This window comes from Hippocampus zosterae, chromosome 1, assembly GCF_025434085.1.
Source record: "Hippocampus zosterae strain Florida chromosome 1, ASM2543408v3, whole genome shotgun sequence".
NCBI lineage: Eukaryota > Metazoa > Chordata > Actinopteri > Syngnathiformes > Syngnathidae > Hippocampus > Hippocampus zosterae.
Window position 1 is genome coordinate 9,911,723 of NC_067451.1, and position 12,241 is coordinate 9,923,963.

General features: G+C 43.9%; 1 protein-coding gene across 1 annotated transcript in view; it reads right to left on the bottom strand.

Annotated features, from left to right (window-relative positions):
• Nucleotides 1-1,628: 1,628 nt before the first annotated feature.
• Nucleotides 1,629-12,241, bottom strand: part of kdrl (kinase insert domain receptor like) — a 53,745-nt gene continuing 43,132 nt past the window's right edge. Inside the window, exons 26-30 of the mRNA XM_052075106.1 lie at nucleotides 8,154-8,259; nucleotides 6,431-6,555; nucleotides 5,441-5,519; nucleotides 4,989-5,092; nucleotides 1,629-3,938 (exon numbers count right to left, since the gene is read on the bottom strand). Of these exons, the coding sequence (XP_051931066.1) occupies nucleotides 3,755-3,938; nucleotides 4,989-5,092; nucleotides 5,441-5,519; nucleotides 6,431-6,555; nucleotides 8,154-8,259 (598 nt within the window). The 3' untranslated portion in view covers nucleotides 1,629-3,754. The remainder of the gene's footprint in view (nucleotides 3,939-4,988; nucleotides 5,093-5,440; nucleotides 5,520-6,430; nucleotides 6,556-8,153; nucleotides 8,260-12,241) is intronic.

Sequence of the window (12,241 nt, forward strand, 5' to 3'; positions counted from 1 at the left end):
GAAGTTCATGTTTTTGGGATGTGAATTTCTCGCTCCCACGCGGTCGTCGATGGCTCCCTCACGGCCGTCGTTGGTTCCCTCGAGCATAAGTCTCATGCAATGCTCAGTCTAACTGTGCGTATGGGCGGAGTTTTCTTTTGGTATTTTGCTCAACTTTGTGCTGGTAGAATTGGGCATAATTGCGCGTTTTCACCTTTGTGCGCTGTTGTGTGATGGAACGCAGACTTTTGCCAGCCAATTTGCACGGTGTCCCTCATTTGACGGCTGACGGGGTGTTAATAAAATACATTTAAGATAATGATTATAATGAATTCGCGTTAGACCACCTGCGCTGCAAAATAAACCCGATTTTGAGAAGTCTAAAATTTTGTCTACTTTTTGTGACCAAATTTGCAGATGCGCTGGGGTATGGGTTGTTGGGCGGGGGGGGGGGGGGGGGGGGACGGCGAGTGAGGCATAGCGCATCTACAACATTCACAAACCCGCTGGATTACCCTGGCACAAACATGACCAAGCACCCGTTTTTATGCTGAGCGCAGACTACTTTCAGTTACGAAATTGTCGGAAGACCCGGGGGCGAGACACCTCCGTAGATCAAAATGCCCAAATGGAAGCAACATGGTCTTAAAGACACGAAACTATAGACTTGCGCTGCGACAAAAATTAAGCTCCACCCATTTTCACACTGAGTGCACGGGTGCCAGCCGACCAAAATAGGGGCCTGTTGAGTTACATGTTTATCGTGTCTCTTTGGGCGCTATATAACAAGTGATTACAAATTTGTTTCAACCATCTAGAAAAAATTCCGGAATCAACTCTTAAAAATAACATGACAAACAAAAATTTTTGGGGGTGAAAATATAATTTTTTTTTCATTTAAATACACAAGACAAAAAAAGCAAATGCTAAAGCTTTACCGTTGAGATAATACCAATATTTTAACACTATCTATTTATTTACTTGGGCGGCCCGGTAGTCCAGTGGTTAGCACGTCGGCTTCACAGTGCAGAGGTACCGGGTTCGATTCCAGCTCCGGCCTCCCTGTGTGGAGTTTGCATGTTCTCCCCGGGCCTGCGTGGGTTTTCTCCGGGTGCTCCGGTTTCCTCCCACATTCCAAAAACATGCATGGTAGGCTGATTGGACGCTCTAAATTGTCCCTAGGTGTGAATGTGAGCGTGGATGGTTGTTCGTCTCTGTGTGCCCTGCGATTGGCTGGCAACCGATTCAGGGTGTCCCCCGCCTACTGCCCGAAGACGGCTGGGATAGGCTCCAGCACCCCCGCGACCCTAGTGAGGATTAAGCGGTTAAGAAAATGGATGGATGGATATTTATTTACTTGCTTATCGTTTAACTTTGTGTGACTCCTGGAGTGACACAACTAGTTAAGCTACTCCAAAGTCGTAGCTATTTCAATATTTTCTTGTTGGTTTTTGCTGGCTTCTATTCAGAAATTAGATCATTTGTTGACCAGCTGTCATAGGACACTTACAGTTGCAAATTATAGGTCCATTTATCGATGAGATGTCCATCTTCAAAAATCAAATGTGCGATTTTATCGTATGAGAATTGTGTTGATCAAAAGATAATTAGGTATCCAAACAGATGGAACACAAAAACCACCAGAAAGCTTTTAAAGTATAAATATAGATTTATTTATTTATTTGCTTCATATGCTCAGCAACAGTGTTGAGGAACATCATTATAAAACACGTGACACTACAAGGATGAAGGTGAATGACAAACTACACGGTTTTTAACTGCTGCAGGTTATTACATACAGTACATTTTAAAAAAACAAACAAATACTATTCCAGATAAGCTGCATCGACATCAACATTTTTGGTCAACAGGCATTTTTCAACATGCGTTGAATGAACAGGACTAATGAAGGAGTTAGACGTTAAATGTGCGACTTGTGAGCCACAATACTGTTGAATAAAAAATACATAAAATTTGAATATGAAAAAAAAAAACTAACACATTTGATATAAAGTATCAGTGCATCGTGATTTTCCTCTGCGCATTAAGACAAAAATTCCACAGTTCATCCATTTCGGATGCATTTCTTGTTGGTTTTTCCAATCATGGTCGTGAAACACAAGCAAATTGATGAATTCATATTTGGTCCACGGTTCTTTGATTTAACCCTGACAGACTGTTCATTTCCCCTTTTGGCACTTCTACCATTCCCTGAACAGTATGCAAGGGCTGACACTGATTTCCCCCAATGACAATGTCACAAAGCAAGGACATTGGCCAAAATTCAGTACAGTCAAAGGTGGTTACCATGACTCCTGCCCCGCAAGCGTTCGTTAGCATCACAAGGAGGAGGAGGCGGAAACCTGCTGAATCTTGTCAGTGAACATAGCAGCATTTGAACATCTGCATGGTGCAAGTCAGCTTTGCTTAAACATCACTCCACGCACAAAACGTCTTAGTTGACAGTGTTTACAGTTGAAATAAATACATATGTTGTGTTTGGGGGAGAGCTTCCTGTGACATTGTAATTGTTTTGCCCATCCATCCCTCCATTTTCGAATCCGCTTCTCCTCACGAGGACTCACGGGCTTGCCTATCCTGGTTGTCTTCGGGCAATTGGCAGGGGACACCCTGAACTGGTTGCAAGTCCTTCGCAGTAATTGTGTTTATAAACTAGGAAAGATGCAATTGAGCAGAGTCTCTTTATTGGCTCCTTCAAAGTTTGTTTTTCAAGCAAAACTTTCACTCATTTGTGACTGGAGGAGACAACCTGAGCAGTTGGACATCTTAGACATGAGACTTTATTCAAATAGGGACCTTCACGTCACTCTTTTATAACTTATATTTTAAGAGGACGGATCACGGAAAATTGACCTTTTGTGGCCGTTATGCAAATAGTTCGGGTTTGGCGGGGGAGCGAAGGGGCGTGATAACAGTGAAATTCTGGGAACCGAGGGAAACTTTTCACTACTTTAAAGTCAAAAGGTAAGCGGAGCTACACTATTACAATGTTGAAAATGTACTTTTGTGGTTTGCATACGAGTAGTTGTCGAAGGTGTGGGGGGGGGGGTGGGGGTGGGGGGTGTTGTTAACGGTGCAATTCTGTGGTGAAATTTTACTACCGGTACTTTAAAACCAAAGGGTCAGCAAAGCCGCAAGAGCAGCGTCTGGAGGGGGTGGGAGTGACTTTTTAATGACATGTGTACAAATATGGTGAACCCTGCATAGTTGTAGTTTGGTGTTCTATTTGTTGTTTTTGCGGCGTCTTAGCGTCAAGGAACTATGCTGAAGTGAGGTGAAGCGTTCACAGCTATGTTGTTAGCGGCAAAAAAATAAAAAATTGTGATGGTTATTCTCAAATGGTGTTAAGATTACATGGAGGTGCTTGGCAAATTTTATCACCGGTGTATTACGAAGACGTTTGTGAACTATTGTGAAAAAATCCCCCCAGAGCATAGTGATCATAATGATCTCCTTTCAAAATCTTGCCCTTTTGAACATGAAGCGTGTCTTTTCCTCTTGCGTGTTGCTTGCTGGACCTCGTGGAGCCATTTCACAGTAGAAAAGCCTGATATGGAGCTGACTGAAAATACCTGAGCCACTTTTCACTTGGAGCAAAACGCCCGAGCTCCGCAAAGGCAGTCCGGCGCATCGGTCGGACGACGCAATTTGCCCGCTCGCTCATTTCGCAATTCACAGTTTCGCCGACGTTCTCCCTGTTCGGCCACGAGGGGAAATGCCCTCTGAGCATGCTGGAAGACTTGTTGGTGAAAGCTTAAACGGGCGGCGTAGAGTAGCGCACCACGTAGTTGTAGTCCGGCGGCGGGCTGTGACACTCGAGGTTGTCGTCCAAGGCCGAATCGTCCAGGTTGAGGTCCAGAGGAGGGACGCTTGGCGGGTACTTGTCCTTGTCGGGCTCGCTCAGGACCGACTCTTTGCTCCTGCTCATCGCCTTCATGCTGCAAACCACAAGCGGCCAAGTTATTTCGACTGGCGCGTTGGGCACCAAGGGCTCATTTGGTAACCCGCATGGAGGTGATTGCTATTCGGTAATGAGTGTACAACAATTTTCAATTGTGGGTGTGCGTCACAGACAGCTAGTAACGGGAATTTACAAAAGCAGGACGTTGTTGATCACAGTGACAGTAGGCGAGACCCACTGCTTTACAAATTTTCTTTTTTTCTCAGATGTACACCTTTTTTTTTCTTTGAAAGGAGGCTACACAGCTTAAAAACAAGTACACCATTTCCCCCACAATGTTTAACATTATGATTTATCCAATAATTCATCTTCCGTACCGCTTGATCCTCACTAGGGTCGCGGGGGGTGCTGGAGCCCATCCCAGCCGTCTCCGGGCAGTAGGCGGGGGACACCCTGAATCGGTTGCCAGCCAATCGCAGGGCACACAGAGACGAACAACCATCCACGCTAACACTCACACCTAGGGACAATTTAGAGTGTTCAATCAGCCTGCCATGCATATTTTTGGAATGTGGGAGGAAACCGGAGCACCCGGAGAAAACCCACGCAGGCCCGGGGAGAACATGCAAACTCCACACAGGGAGGCCGGAGCTGGAATCGAACCCGGTACCTCTGCACTGTGAAGCCCACGTGCTAACCACTGGACTACCGGGCCGCCGATTTATCCAATAATATTAATTTTTAAAAATTGTGAAAGTATACAACAGCCACCCATTATCCAAAAATGTCTGAGCCGATTCTCAAAATGGACTCAGCCCAAAAAACACACACTTTTTTTTTTAAAATAACGTATTTTTTCCCCCTCAAGAACAGGCATGACTTGATGATTTTTAAAATTAAATATATAGTATGGCATATCCAGCGTGAGGGTCATATTAGAGAACCCTTTCTGTCCTCACTAATATGACAAATAAGTGCGCTGGTAAAATGACTGTCTTACTAGTTTGCTTTTTTCCCCCCATTACCAGTTCCGGTGCGTGTGTGTGTGTGTGTGTGTGTGTGTGTGGGTGGGTGCATGCATACGTACGCCAGAGCCATGATGCTGAGAGGTCGTCCGGCTAGCGTCTCCAGTTTCTTCAGAGTGTTCATGTTGTCGGACGACAGGCCCATCCCACTGTCACACTGCATGCCCTGCTCAACATGGATACACACACACACACACACACACACACACGATGCTATCATCGTCATACATTTAAAAAAATGTTCAAAATGAGTACTCCTTGTATTATTTAAAGGAGACAACATTTTAAATCTATTTCCAACCAACCATACATCGGCCCAACAACTATTATACCAACCAACCAGAGACCATCTCACCTATCTCTCCATCCATCCATCTTCCCAGAGACCTAACATCCATCATACCACTTTCTCTCGCTCTCTCCTATGCTCACTTATCTTCTCTCTTGCTCTCTCTCACTTTCATTCTCTCTCTTGCTCTTTCCATCCATCCATCCATCCATCCATCCTGCTGACCTGGTGAGCATGATTGTCTTCGCCATCCATGGTGACTTCATCAAAGGTTTTGACGCTTGCCGGTCTGATCTTGATGTTCCTAACACATAGAAAGATTTCCAGGAAAGGCCATCTCGGTATTAAAAGTTTGGAGAAGCCAAGAGGCAATAAAACTGCTGTAATTTAATGACTTAGCACAACAATGTGTTGAGTCCTTGCCATCACAGATGCTAAGGGGCTAAAATACGATCTGAATAATTCAACTTCGGGTTTATCTGTCATCGCTGCTTTTCATCATGTCATCAGTAACACATACTTTGGACATATGTCAATGCCCGAGAGTTTCATGAACTGTTTCATGAAATCTAAATAAAGCCACAAAGTGGCTGTATATAATTTGATCAGAATTTGTTTTTATTTCAATTAAATCAGTGTGTTGAAAGAAATTAGATTTGATTTAATTTGATTTGATTAAATTATTGGTGAAATAATATATTTTGCTTATTTATTTCTAAACTGACTTTCATTGAAACATTGGTTTACTTAAAATACTCAAGCTGGTCAATGTATGGAATTTTACTAATTAAGTAAAAAGAGTACAACTGGTCAATGTATTATGGGATTAAATTTTCTAAAATATGCTTTTATTTCAATTGACATCAAATACTTTTCTACCAGTCAAACTGGTCAAAAGATTTTAAGTGATTTAATCACATTCGATTTAATTTTCAGTCATTCAATGAGATTAAACTGAAGAATGATTTGATATAATTTAAATTCAATTAGAATTTTGAAAATTGGCTTAGTGTCATTTTCTTTTAATTTTGGTGAAACTAAACTATAGTAATAGTAAGAAAAATGTTAAAATATTTTTAAGTATCAGTAATTAAAAATTTTATTAAGTTGTGCCTTCGATTTAATTTTTTACAAAGTAATTGTCTGAGAATCATATTGTCAGCCCAAATTGCGGGGGGAGGGTAGGATGGTGGGGCGTTTCCCCCATCTCCTTACCAGGTGCCGCCCGAGTCTCGCTGCGAAACGGGCCGGGTGGGCGTTTCTTCCGTCATCTTGCCGCCGTCGAGTTCGCCGACTTTGGCCAGCAGGTCGGTGTTGACGGGTATGTAGTGTTTCCCCCCCTAAATTGGTCACACAAACAAAACCATCTGGATACAACTTTTCCAGGAGGTGCCCGGTGGGCAGATTCACGGACGATGCGCTGCGGATGTTCAAACATAAAAATGCACGCACGCCTTTTGGAGAGCAGCCAAAGAAAGCTGGGTCACGGCTAGTAAATCAAATGGGTCGTTGCCTGTGGAAGGACTTCCTGCACCACAACAATGGTGCCACTAATGAGTGCTTTTAGATGTGATATTCTTCCGCTTTTGTTGTTTAAGAGCACTGCGAAACCTCGTTTGTCAGTGATCTAAACACAAAAGCTATCAGTAAACCTTCAAACAGCTACTACCTGAAAGCGCACAGGACAGCAACATATACAGCAAATCATAAATCGGACATTATATTTAAGCTAAAATATTCATCATATGGTCTCTTAGCCTAACGCTAACACATAATGTAGGTTGCCATAGACGAGCTCATGGAAATAAGCGTTGATGGGCGAGAATTTTTAAACCTTCAAACCATTTAGAACACACACAAAGCAGCAACACGTACTAACGGAGCATACAGCAAAATGCAGCCCTACCTCGGTTTTCGACCATAATCCGTACCAGAAGGCTGTTCGAAAACCGAAACCACGCTCTTCTGGAAAAAACAATCTTTATTGAACACGTCTGCTCACAATGGAACGAAGCGTCACTTCCTCATGTAAGGAAGGCGAGAGGAGTCAAGTGGCGCATTCAGGTGCGCTGGTTTGTTCGAGAACCGAAATTCGGTTGTAATCCGAGGTATTAAAGAAAACTCAAATTTTGGTCGAAAAACGATATGGTCGAGAACCGAGGTTTGACTGTATATACTGACATCTATTCCCTTTGCCCTACAGAAACAATTATTACTGTGGCTTAATTGGGGACCTCTTCTAGTTCCTAATTCCATTGCATTTACATCCAGTAGGGCTCAATGCTCCCTAGCAATGTGTTCCTAAACCGATGGAGCGCAACTCCAATTTGGACCTGCCTGTATTCAGTCAAAACCCAGAAAAAAAACATACTGGGTTTCACTGGATTTCCTTTCCGGTCAAAAATTTGTCACATTATTTCAAGTCACACTGATGGAATTCTACGGTTTTCCTCTGAGGCGCTAATAAAAGGCTGATGGTGTCACCGTCATCTGCGGCAAGTGTACGCGATGAGTGCAACTTCCCATTGTCGGCTACTGTGAGCCGACCGCCCGCCTACTGCTTCTCAAGCCTCAGGACAAGGACGGGCCACGCCCACTTCCTGCTGCTTTTGCAACTTGCTTTTTGTGACGCAAAAATGGCTGACCGTGTCCTGTCATTCCACATTTGACTGGGGATTTGTTTGGAATGCAAATGAAATACTTATAAAAAATCTTTTAATTAAAAATATTTTTAAGGAATGCAAAACTGAAACTTTGATGAACAACTGAAATATAAAGAAATTATGAAATAGATAAAATAAAAATTACATAATTGTTTGATGGAATGCCCCCCCCAGCCTATCACCACAAATTGATCATTTATTGGCGTAAATTGGTAATTATTTATATTCTTAATGCCCAAAAGCTTGCAAAGGCTGCCATGTTTTTTTTTTCGTACCTGCTGCACGCTGGCTTGAAGAAGGTCTCCCAGCTGTTCAACCAGCTCGGTGAAGGTGGGCCGTTCCTGTGGTTCCCCTTGCCAGCACTCCAACATGGTCTGATATCTAAAATGCAAACACACACACACACACACACATGCTTTGTAAGAACATACATGAGGCTTGAGGTAATGAAACGCAGAACCTCTCAGTGGCAAAATATTTTGCATGTTCACGTGCACAAATGGCGGGTCGTGTCAGAGAGGCGCAACATCTGCTGTATTCAGCGCTGCGGAGTAACCATGTCCAAATACTCTGAATCCCTTCTTGTTTGTTTTTGAAGTGCTTTGACGCCATAAGGGATGGTCTCAGGGCACGGGTGTGAGAAGCGCATTACTTTTGACGGCTGCGCCACGAGCTGTCAGCGTCAGGGGTGGGGGTGGGAGGCATGTGGGAAGACTCACAAAGTCCTTGTATGAGGTTCACTCCTTTCATTCAGGAATTTGGAGGGAAAAAAAGTACCTTGGTCCCAGAGGGGGCCCCCGTTTTAAATGATCTTCAGAGCAAAACGTTTGTGATCGTCATACCTAGAGGAGGTCAAAGTGCTCACACATACGTTTAACTCTTTCAGTAATGTGGTTACGCCGGTGGACGGTTTATCATGTTATCAGGTTACATACAGGGTGCATGAAAGGGTTAAAAAAAAAGGCTTTTGTGCTCTACTCAATTTTCAACGGCAATTAGCTATAAATGACATGGCCAATTATCATGTGATAAGGGTTATTACACATTTCTGATTTGTATAGTCATAAAGGCCCTCTGAGGGGGAACCGTACACTGTGAGCGTGGACAAAAATGACTTTGATGCCCATCTGTTAGTCAGAGAATTTTTATTTTCGACGTCAGGGCCTTCGATGAAAAGGTTTCTTCCTTCGTTAATGTACCCTGGCTGACCTCCATTTCGCCGTTGTATCTGTTTTTGGGGGGCTGAATCAAAGACTGGAAAGACTCCAGATTTCAACCACGGTTAACTTTTTCATTCTTTTAGTTCCGACTTTGCTTACGTCGCGTCGTCATCCGCCGAGGTTGAAAAAACTACCGAGCCTATTTTGGAAAAGGGAAACTCGAGTACCGATAACCAAAAGTAGAATCTTGGAGTGTTTCTATTCAGTGACTTTGCAGCACTGTCGTTCCCTTTTTGGTTTCATAATGAATTTGAAAACCAGATGTTGCAATATTCCTTCGCCTCGCCACCTGTGCTGCTCTCCGCTTTTCAGGGGGATTTTATTCATTCACATCTTGACCAGGTGGGAGCCCTCGCCATGCGGCGGACCATACAAAGGGGGAAGTTATCACTATTTGACCCACCGCACAATGCGAAACACATTTCCTGACCGGAATGTCATGTTGAACAAAATAAGCTGCCTGCAGCATGTGTGTCGGTATCCCATTTATTGTTTTCCCGCCGGAGTAAGCCGCCGCATTCCAAAGTTACTCGTCACGCATGCGCAGCGGCGACATAGCAGTCGGCAAAAAAGTATGTTGCATTTGGCGTCGGGATCGAGCTGCCGCGCCGTGTCCGCTGTCACTTTGGGGCGGCCGCTTTGGCCCACCATTGACTTGGTGTGTTGAAACCTTTTCATACTTGATGTGTTTAACTTTGCCCATTGGTGGACTCAAGCAAAAATATAAAAAAAATCTCTGAACGCACCGCAAACTTCAAGATAATCTTGGGGAGAAATCTGATTATCAGTCTTTTGCTGATTTTGCTTGGAAAGGAGAGAATTAGCTGAAATTTGGCCCGATCGTCAGTGTGTGTCCAGGCCGCTTAAGCAAGCTGCAGTGATCAGTCGTATCGTGGTTTCAAGACATCACTTAAGAGTATTGACTGGCAAAGGTTTTCTTTTTTTTGGAAATGGGAACTTAACGATTTTCTTTCATACGCTTGCAAAGTTGGCAGGTCAGCTGGATCGGTTTTCAAGAATAAGAACAGACTTGCAAGTTGTGTACGATCTACATTTGGCCATCACACATCGATTCTCAGCACTGTTTGGAAACTGTTTGAGCCTTTTGATAATCAGCTTAAGATCCATGCACAAGTATCGTATTTTTTAATTGTATTTTTACACTAGTAGAAACTATCAATCCATTTTCCGATCCGCTTTATCCTCACAAGGGTTGCGGGGCTGCTGGAGCCTAATCCCAGCCATCTTCGGGCAGTAGGCCGGGGACACCCTGAACCGGTTGCCAGTGAATCGCAGGGCCCACAGAGACAAAACCAAAACCATCCGCGCTCACACTCACACCTAGGGACAATTTAGAGTGTTCAATCACCGTGCCATGCATGTTTTTGGAATGTGGGGAGGCAACCGGTCTACCTGTAGAAAACCCACGCAGGTCCGAGGAGAACGTACAAACTCCACATAGGGAGGTTGAAGCTGGAACTGTACTGTGAGGTCGACAAGCTAACCACTGAACAACCGGCCGCCCTCGTAGAGAACTAACAATCGCTAAAAACAAAACTAGTGCACTGTGAATTAATTCTTCAAAGGCTTTATGGAAAATATGCCATTCTACTAGTTACTACAGTGTTCGCTAGTAATCCTACTAGTGCGCATATGCTTTGCTTCAATTGTAACGTGGTTGTGCAACTAGTATGCAGAAATATAATACAGTAGTCTAAAATGTACATATATATATTTTGGGTGGGACGCAGTTGTTCCTCTAGTGCACCCTCCATCGTTCTACGACTGCGCCGAATTGTCGTACAAGTGAGGAGAAAGAGTGGCAACAGTAGCGCTCACGAGTAAAAGGACTGAGGTTTCCCCCACAACTAGTGCCTCTTTTTGGCCTACTAGTGCCCAATTAAACCTTCCGAGTTAACTAGCACTGGTTGCCTCCTGTACCAATAGTAACACCAAAATGCCCAAATTCTATGAGGTCGCTAGTAGTACCAGTGGCATGCAGATGTCGGAGGGGCCTAGTTTTACCTCACTAGTAACATTGAGTTGTCCTACAAGTTTGTTGCCTTACTAGTGAGGATAAAGGGTGCATTTTTATAAGTAAGGCTATGGAATAAATGCGAGGGGGTGGGGGGGTCATTTTCCGCTCCAGTTGAAGCGCCCGCGTAGTCCATCAATCTTGTTTTCCAAACAGATTGCTTCAACTTCTGTTTAATGGCTCTCTGGTATCAAAGCTTCAACACGTTTCTGTCCGCCTCACGCCAAGCCAGACTCCCAAAGTGAATCCAATCGACTTTGCGGGGCCGAGACTTGGATTGAAAACGATGCCGAAAATCAAAAGCGGATGTGCGGATGCAGACCGGCTGGTGCCAGGAGTTTCTCCTCGCGCGTTCCCTCTTGATCTATGCGAGACCTGTCTCCGATAGGAAGATGAAACCTGCTGATAGCTTGATGAATGCCGTTCCAGTCCTTGAGGTTAATTCGGCCGTGTGTGTTTGGAAACTTTCTCTGTCAGCTTGAGCTCCCAAACTCTCGCGACGGATAGTTTGACGCGGCAAAAATCCGAATTGGGGGCAGCAATGCATCACCCGGTCTGTGCTCTGCTAAACTGATGAATGACTGCGGTATGGCTTATTACAGCGCCGGGACAATAAAGTGAACCTCCATTTATTGCGAAGCATGTGTATCTGGTGAAAAGCCACCATACAGACAATGAGAGGCAACCCCCTCCTTGTGATCACCCTGGCAAGTGCAAACTGCGATCTTGAAATGCCCTCCTTAAATATTCCCGAAGGATGTTTTTGTGGCATCTGCTAGAAATAGACCGATTGCTGGACCGCCGATATTAAGCACTTTGATGAATATCGGCATCAGCCTTGTTTAAAAAGAAAGAAAAAGGCAGATAAGAGATAATTTGAAAAAAAAGTGTAAACTTCAGGGAAATGTTGTTTTAAATTTTCAGTTATAAAATATGCTCTCGACCTCTCTGCGCCTTTTGGTTTTGTTTGGAATGAAAACAAATATGGGCGAAAGTTTCACATTTCAGTGATTTTTGAAATTTTGGAAAACTTTACTTCCTGTGGAAAACAACAGAGAGCCATTGCTTTGTTTTCATTGAGCTTTTGAAAAACGTCCCGATGACCCTG